General features: G+C 36.2%; 1 protein-coding gene across 1 annotated transcript in view; it reads right to left on the bottom strand.

The window, feature by feature from the left end:
* The window catches only part of LOC106877501 (uncharacterized), a 289,778-nt gene extending 281,254 nt beyond the window's left edge, over positions 1 to 8,524 (bottom strand). Inside the window, exon 1 of the mRNA XM_052967242.1 lies at positions 3,821 to 8,524. Within this exon, the coding sequence (XP_052823202.1) occupies positions 3,821 to 6,137 (2,317 nt within the window). The 5' untranslated portion in view covers positions 6,138 to 8,524. The remainder of the gene's footprint in view (positions 1 to 3,820) is intronic.
* Positions 8,525 to 9,283: the final 759 nt, after the last annotated feature.

The following is a 9,283-nucleotide window of genomic DNA, read 5'->3' as shown; positions in this document are numbered from 1 at the left end:
TTGTAGGTGGGCAGGGAACAAGGGAGAGAGAAGGGATTACTGAGGGGCCAGTGAAGAAAAAAGCAGGGACAACCTTGGAAGTAGAGAGGGGTTATTGTCTAAGGTTGGGGTTAGGGCACCCCAACATTATAAGAGGCAAGTATACACAATCAGTATGAGGGGACAGAGATAGGAGAGAAATAGACAAAGGTGGAGAAGAATACTAAGAGAGTCATTGAAGGAAAGGTAGGTGAATAAGGGCAGGGTAGTACCATGGTGGTAAGCCTGAGTGGGAAAGATGCAAATTGGTGTTGAGAAGGCAGAGAAGTTGTGGGGAGAGGACAGTGGGGAGAGAAAAAGAGGTAGCCATTGAGGTGCCGTAGTTTGGAGCGATGAGTGAAAAAGATGTTGAAGGGTAAAATAAAGATAGGAAGAGCAGAATGTGAATGCTGTGAAAGCATGCTAAATGGGGAAGCAATGGAGAGGATAGAAAGAGGGATTGGGCAAGAAGAAAACAAAGGGTGCGATGAGGGAAAAAGAAGGTAGGGGGCATCCTAGAGATATATGGGTAAGAGGTTAGATAAAAGTAAGAGGGTGGCAATACATACATAAATACATACATATACATAAATACATGCATACAGATTAAGAGTCAGCCATCACCTACAGGTAAGTATGACTGGATACCATGTTTTTTTTTTTTTGCTAATTGTTTTAGGTGTCTATGTAGTCACAAGCAGACTTGAACCCCCTTGTGACTCCACCTCCATTTACCACTATAATTCCATTCAATTGTTGTTTCTTTGAAAGTTTATTATTTAAAATTTACCCAAGAGATTTGGAGGTTAGCAGGAATGGTAGGGATGTTAATAAACTTAATTATTCAGATGTTTTAGGTCAAGATCTGTAATGCATCTAAAGGTATTATGTACAATAAGACAAGCGAGTTTAATTTTCAAGTAGCAATGATGTTATAGTTGCTTGGCTAGCAGACTATAATATCATGTGTTTGCAGCACAAATAATAAGATTTGGAAAAATAACTAAGAGGGAAAAATTACTGCTTGAGGTTACTAATAATCTTCTTGGGGGTTCATTTTTATGTTAAAAAGATTAATTAGTCAATTTAATTGTAATCTCAATTGACACAATGGCATTGTAAGGACATTCAGGGTAACATCAAGCTTGCAGAGTGATATTGTTTCTAATTTATTGATTAGAATGTTTGCTTGGGTTGTTTGGATGATGTTACCACATAGTAGATTTGCCCTTTTTCTCACTGGATATCTGTCACTTTAAGTTTGTGTATTAATTTGCCTCTGCAAATTCTAGTCAGTGGTAGAACTCTTTCTTTTGTGCATGGGAGCCTTACAAGCAGAGCATGGAAACTAACTATCTGATAGTATTGGCTATGATTGTAAGCTAGCACTTTAATATAACTGCATGTCATTCTTCAAATCAAGGTTTGTTTTTATTGTTATATTTATTAATAAATAGTTTATTCCTAAAATTACCTTTATTAGATAATTATCAATTTTCATTTATGTCAAGATTGGCATATACAATTTGTGAGTTAGTCTTTGTTTCTTATATTTTGTTATTACTTAGTTATATAACATATCTAAGTTGAATTATGATTATTTGCACGTTTTAACTGTTATATATATTTTGATGGAATATAAGAAGTGTTCTTGCTTTGTGTGTCAAAATCACAATGACATTTGTTAGGCAGCTGATGAAGGTATTTTCCTGATTGTCTTAAATTGGATTTCCTTCTGTACTTATGGATCTACTTGATATTCAGTAGTTAACTTACATGATATTTGTTTTGTTAAGGTATGCATTACTAGGTACAGCTTTATTCAGTCTGTAAATAATTATAGTTTATCATAGATAAACTGTCATTAAAAGTTAAATAAGAAGCATATATATATATATATATATATATATATATATATATATATATATATGCATATATACAGACACACACACACACACAAATATATATCTATTTAATGTTGAGTCTATCCAAACAGATACAGAGATTTTCAGTTGTCTCAAGAATGGAAAGAAGAAATTTGGACTAACAATTCATGTAGACTCAGCTTTGAATAAACATTATTGCACTTTCTCCAACAATTTTGAATGCATTTTCTGCTTAATTGCAAATCACACCAGTATGAATCCTCAATTTTCTTATATACATACATACATAATTGGCAGTTATGTATCATGGTAGGATTATGTTTTTTAAGGGGACCATGTAGAAATAACAATCTTTTGTTCCCAGTGCAGGCATGGCTGTGAGTTTAACAAGCTCACTTTGCAACTAAGTGGTTTTAGGTTCAGTCCTACTGCACTGCATCTTGGGTTAGAGTCTTCTGCTAAAGACTTGGGCTGACTAATGCCTTGTGAATGGATTTGGTAGACAGAAACTGCATGAAAGCCCTTCATACACACACATATTAATCCAACCCATGCCAGCATGGAAAATGGATGTTTAATGATGATGAACATATGTATGTGTTTCTGTGTTTCCCTACATACAGACACTGCTAGAAAACAGATGTTGGTTTGTTTACCTTCCCATAACTTAGCAATTAAGCAAAAATGACCAATGGAATAAGTACCAGATTTTAAATAAAGTGCTGAGATTGATTTATTCAGATAAATCTTTCCAGACAGTGCCCCAGCATGGCTGCACTTCAATGACTGAAACAAGCAAAAGAATAAAAGTTGCCATGGCTATACTAGTCTAGAAGTCCCAATCCCTCTCTGAAGCTTGAAGAAACAGCTGGAATTTGCAGAGACTAATATGAATTAAAATGATGTGTAATGATGCTAATCATGAATAAAAACTAGGTTGCAAGCTCAACTATAACCCTTGAAGCACTGATACATTAGATTATCAACATGCACAAAATTATGTTGCAACTATTAATGCTTGAGTAGTGTAACTTTTATAAATTCTAAATCTCTCTTAACCAACATGGAAGAAATTTACCTGATAACATTAAAATGAAAATCTACAGCAAAATAAATGAAATGATGTTGAGCCCCCAGATCAACTAGACCTATTGTTTAGCTGTTAGGTTTAAACTCCTGTTTAGCCACAAGTCAACACTGACCAAGCAAATCTATGACCTATCCATTTTTTTTTCTTTCAGATATAGTGTATCTAGAACTACATTATCTTATGTATCCCTTTTTTTTCCCTAAGCGGGTGAAATGTGATTTGTGGGAGAAGTATCTTATTTCTAGCAGACCAAGTAACCACGTAAAAGTTGCAGGGTTGGCTCTGATTTGATGATGTAGTTTAAGTTGATGTAGTGTTAAATAAAAACACAGATGACCAAGAAGTTCTAATCCAACCACTGACAGTGGTTTGTATCCATGTCCAAGACACTGAACACCCAACAGTCCAGACCTCAAGGCTGTAAATAGATACTGCAGAGCTGGAATAAATCAATGCTATAAATAAGAAATAATGCGAAGTAATTAACAACAGCTTCATTTAGCTTCAATGCAGGGTAAAGCATGGAAAATGAATGGGCTCAAAGAGGCTGACTTGAGACCTAAATAAACAACATGAAGTCTTCAGTGGGTTACAGGAATAACAACCAAGTGTAAAGTTTTTTCATCAAAGTGGACAGAGGCAGTTGACATCATGTATCTTTTCCAAGGTTACAACACAACACCTGTTGCTAAATTTGAATTCATATCATAATCACTTCAGTCAGTCACACAAACTGCTTTTGTTTATATGGATATATTTATATATTTTACATTTCCATAACATACAAAAACACATTAGTATTGAATATAATCAAAAGTAAACTCACCAGATTTGCAGGATCCTAAACAACTTTGGTTAGTTTTCCGTTTAGCAGGCAATGGTGGTGGTATCTCCGGATTGATCAGGCCATTAACACTAGGAAACATCTGGGTACATCCAAATAAATTAGGGCTGCCTTCTTGAACAACAACCTCCCAGTTATTCTCAGCACTAGGGAAACGTCTGCCATTACAGTTCAACGATGAAAGACTATTTCTATTCCATTTAGTATTTTGCCTCTGCCTTCTTTGAGGAAATACTTCATCTAATGATGCATGGATAGGTTCATCTAACACTTTTGATGAAGACAAAGACTTAGGGAGACTGTCCTTCATGAAAAAATCCCAATGATTACTGGTGTTGGCATTTAAACGCTCCCCATTCCAGGAAGCAGTTAATTTTGACCGACTAGGATTATGTTGTGTTCGCATTCTGGGGAAAACCTCCTCTAAGGAAGCATGAATTGGCTCATCAAGAACTCGTCGTTTAAAAGATGGAGCAACTGAAGATTCTTGCAACAACTGCTCTAAAGAAGATGCTGCCAGTGAAGGCTGTTCATTCAGCCGAAGTTTAGTCATTGGATTTATCACATTAGCACTCACTTTATCACTTGAACTACTACTACCAGCAAACACTGACTTTCGGTTATCTGGTGGGAGTGGGGGAGGAACATCTGAGGGAGGCAGTGGGAGAGAAGGTTCAGGTAAACACAGGTTGTTGAAGAAAGGTTTCCCGGATGATGTGGAATTTTCCACCATTGAGGTTCCTTTAGCATAGTCATTACACCAAGTGCTAAAGGATTCACATTTCTCGGGTTCTCCTTTCTCATCAGGGCGATAGTTTCGAGCAGGCAATGGTGGTGCCAAGTCAGTTTGTGTTTCTTTTGGAGACATATCTTGTTCGTTGTTCTCTTTTGAATTGCCATTTGAATCACTTGCACCTGTTGCAATTCCTTCATATGTAGAACCTTTACTTGTTCGATCAGATTCTTGAAATGATTGTTTTGATCGGGACTTTTTGCGGATAAGGATTTGGGGATTTGCATAGAGTTCATCAGAAAACAGATCAGATGAATCCGGACTTGTATCATCAACTGAAGGATTTCTTGAAGGGCACGAGAATTGCAAAGTTGGTAAATTCAGACATATTTTTGATGCACCACTCTCTGCTGTCTGCCTACCACGGCAACAATTTAAAGACTGCAGTGTCGTTGTTGCTAATGAGGCAGGAGGAGGTGACATTCTTTCATCACAGTAGTACACAAGTTTGTTATCATTATTACATTCCGCAGGATGTAGCTCCAAATTTTTGGTACATTCACACATGTTATCTGTTCCATTCTGACAGTTTTTATTAATATGGTCTGCATTTTTGAACTGGCCATTCTTTGGTAATGCTGAAGATAACAAGGAGGACTTAACTTGTAATGAAACCCCATTGCAGCATAAGTCATTTGTGTCAGGGGTTTCAGGGCATTCAAGAACAGTAGAAACAGAAGAATGTTTTAATTGATTTAACTGCATTTTTAATTTGATTTCTTCCAAGCTTTCATAACCTGGTTCATCATTCAAGACATCGTTAGTTGCAGGTTCATTATCCAAGTCAATTGCAGACTCATCCAAGCTCAAAAAATCATTCCTTACTTCACCTGATTCATTCAACAATGGGCGACACTGCCCCTCATCGGATTCTTCAGTGAGCCATGATGGGTCTACAATATTTTGGTTATCTGGGAAATGTCTTCCCCAGAAAGAAGAATTCTGCCGATGCGGTGTCTTTTTCACAGTCGAAAATGGATTTTGTCGTGTGCGGGGTAAGCTTTCTGAACGTAATTTAGTTTCTTTCCAAGTAAGTCCTGCATGATGATTATTGTCATATATTTCGCTCTCACTACGTGCCATATAATGGCTATTGTTTGACAAATTTTCCTGGCAAAGACTGTAACTACCTTTGTTGGTATGGATCCTAAACTTTCTTTTCAGCCGTCCAAGAAAACCAAGATTAGCTTCATTAACTGCCACACCGCTGCCATCAATCATAGTCTTTGAGGACGTCATAGATGTAGGATTGCCACCAATAGTTGAGTGAGCCGATTTCTTAGTTACCTTGGGACCACTAGCACCACTGCTTATACTTGTACTACAGCCCAAGTGACTGGCTGAATATTGTAACTGATGGTGTCGATTGTTATTGTTACGATTACTACGGCTTTTCCAACTGTCAGTTGCCTCCTTCACCACAGCCGCAGAGGACAGCGGTGATGAAGAAGGCGACGTTTTAGAAGTTTTCTTCGACATTGATTTCGATCTAGTTAGAGCAAACATCCAAAAACTGTGGTAGATAATTTATATTATGAAAAAATGGGGTATACTAACAAATGATAGTACGTTATGTATGTCTATATACGTACGCGTATGAATGATCAAGTGTAAAAAAATATCTCCCCCGAACCGGGTATATTTTAACCAGGTACAAGCTATTTGAATGTGACCTAGTACAATGCTAAAATGTTTATTTACATATCTTCATCGGAATCGTATGTTTACTAAATTTATTGATTTTTTTGCGCACTCTGAATCTTCTCAACGGAAGAGAAATTCTTAACAGATTTTCTTTGAAGTATTTGTTAATTGTAATAAACAAAATAAAAAATATATAAGAAAAAAGTGGGAGCTTCTTTTGTCAGTTTAAACCGAAATATTTGTAGTGTTTATCAGTAACATATGAAAAAAGTTAACAAGCAAGAAGTATTGTAATAATATATAACAACTATCACATATTAACAATTAGCAAAGCACTGACCATGTTGATTGTGGGGAGCTGATGATTTGCAGTTAAGGTGCGAAAAATTAAAACAAAAGGAGTAAATAGTACGGACACGAATTTAGCTATGTTTATATTACATCGTTTACAGAAGTAAAAAGAGAAATAGTCGATAATGGGTGATAAAACTGGCTAACATGTTACAGTTTAGCAGTTGACGATAAGGGCAAACACAAAGAAAACAAGGGCGAAAAAAAAAATTCAGGGTGGTCACAAAGTAAGGGATCCATAATTTAATTTAATTTTCATTTTCCATTATAAAACTACATTGTGTTGTTTCAGAGTGTATGAATGAAATTGTTTGAGGATTTTAAAAGTTTTCTTCGGAGTTTTTACCTGATTTATGTTTTCAAATTATGTGAAATCTAGTTGGGCAAATATTTAGTTAAGTCTCATACGTCTGCGTGCTTGTTGTGTGTTTCCTAGCTTCACGATGATCCCCTATTTTGTAACCACCCTGTATATGATGATAAGGAAGATAAACTGTTTTCAGCTTTAGACGAACTAATTGAATATAAAGCACCGAAGTCAGAACTGTCAGCAACAATATTGTTGTTCTGGTTCTTGTTGTTAGTTACAAATGAAGTTAGATTGAATATGAAGCGGGTACCTGTAGATGCTAAGACTTTAGTAGGAGTTACACAATTGGCAGTGTTATTAGTGTTGTTGCTCTTTGTAGAAGCGATGGTAGTGGTGTATTTTTTATTCTTATTATTGTAAATTACTCGAATGTACGGTTGGTGATAACGATGGTAGCGAAAGATAAGAGGTCGCTGTCGGAATTGTCGTATATGGTGTAGCAGCAGTAGCGGCAGTGGTTGTGCTGTTGGTGCCATCCCTTGGCCCTGTGTCACACCAAACATCACTCACTCGTGCTGGGGGTACAGTGCTGCTGGTAACAAGAATAGAAAGTGTGAGGGTTCAATGTGAACACACCGCATTTCGATTAGACGAGATGTGTTTGGAAGAAAAAAATAAAAAGTCTTACTTCGCCTAAACAACCAATTTTTTACTATAATTTCACTCTTGGCAACGCATTGACATCCAAATAGCTGGAAGGGTTATCAAATAGAAAAAGGAAAGAATTGAGAGTGAATGAAAGAGAGAGAGAGAGATAGGAGAAGAAAACTGAGGGTTGTAAGAATTCGAATAATGGTGATATTTGATTAATAAAACAATAAATGTATTCACCCGTATCGTGAAAAACCAAGTAACTGGGTAAATGGAATTGGTTTACTAGTATCTATGACGTTTCCAAGTGTAATATCCACCGGTCTTATATTGCTCGTTGAATGAAGTTTCCCAGAGACTAATACAACTCTTCAACAAGCTTGTCAGTTTGGGCAGACAGCCTTTAGTTTATAACAGAATATAATGTATGATTATAGTATATATATCAATATACGCACATTTATAGCTTTACAATTATGTATACATACGTAGATTTAAAGCAGGGTTGATCCGTATTATATAAATACATATCCACATGTGAGTTGAGTAGATTTTATTCTTCGTTTTTAAGTTGTTGTTTTTTTCCCCTTTTATATAATTCCTTTTTTTTAAGATATATAGATATATATATACTCGGTGTTTCCTTTTCGTTTCTCTTGTATAATAAGCAAGTCAGGTAGAGTTGTCCATCAGTGACGCGCGAGCGCACACACACGCTCCTATGCTACATATGCATATATGCGTTGCTGAGGCTGCAATGATGGTAGGCAACACTGGTAACAGAATATTTATCTGAGAGATTCAGATGATGGGAGTGACAAGCAAGATGTAGCAATAGTAGTGGGAGTAGGAAATAATACCGTGGAACATTTAGCAGAAACTACTGTAGCATCATCACAATACAAACAGCGCCCTCTCATAATCTAAATGTTGACTAAACTAATCAAGGGTGATAACTCAGTTTGTTTATTTTTTTTTTTTCTCCCTCTCTCCAGTTTATTCACCTCTTTTAATCAGAAGAATCCACACTCTCTGTTGGAGCTTATGCCGTGTTTCCGATGTTAAATATTTCAATGTTTGACAGTCATTTCTGACCTTATCTCCACCCACACACATGGAAATGACACCATTATAGTCCACATTGTTAGCTTAACGTCAAGCTTCGCACTCTAAATGACCGATTTCAACTTTTGACACTTGAGTTTTCGAATACTTTTTCCTAGGTTTTGTTTCTTGGATCATTATTATATTATCAATAACAGGAATAAGTCAAACTGAGGAAGACAGATTAAAACATGTAAATGGAAACTGGAAAAAGTAACATGAAGAAAAGCATTTCATCTGTGACCATCTGTTTTTCATTGTGTTAGGAATACCCCCAAGCAAAACATATAATTATAGTTTTTAAGATAGTGTAATATGAGGGAAGTTTATCTACTATTTCTAGCTGTGTAGTGCATGTGTGAGTACCTGGATATGAGCTGTGCTCATGTGATAGTGATGTAGTAACTCAGCAAATATATATTTACCAGCATGATACAATTGGCACACAGACACTGTCTCCTCTCGACTTACTCTAGCACTACTATAACGTCCTTTAATTCTTTGAACTACCAAACTAGATTACCTCTCTCATCAAGCCCTCTGAGTGAACCCATTTCTCCGACTAACTTCATCTTCATGGTGTTTCACTTCT

Source organism: Octopus bimaculoides, chromosome 1, assembly GCF_001194135.2.
Source record: "Octopus bimaculoides isolate UCB-OBI-ISO-001 chromosome 1, ASM119413v2, whole genome shotgun sequence".
NCBI classification, from domain to species: domain Eukaryota; kingdom Metazoa; phylum Mollusca; class Cephalopoda; order Octopoda; family Octopodidae; genus Octopus; species Octopus bimaculoides.
The sequence above is the reverse complement of the archived record's forward strand: the minus strand, read 5'-3'. Positions and strand labels throughout refer to the sequence as shown.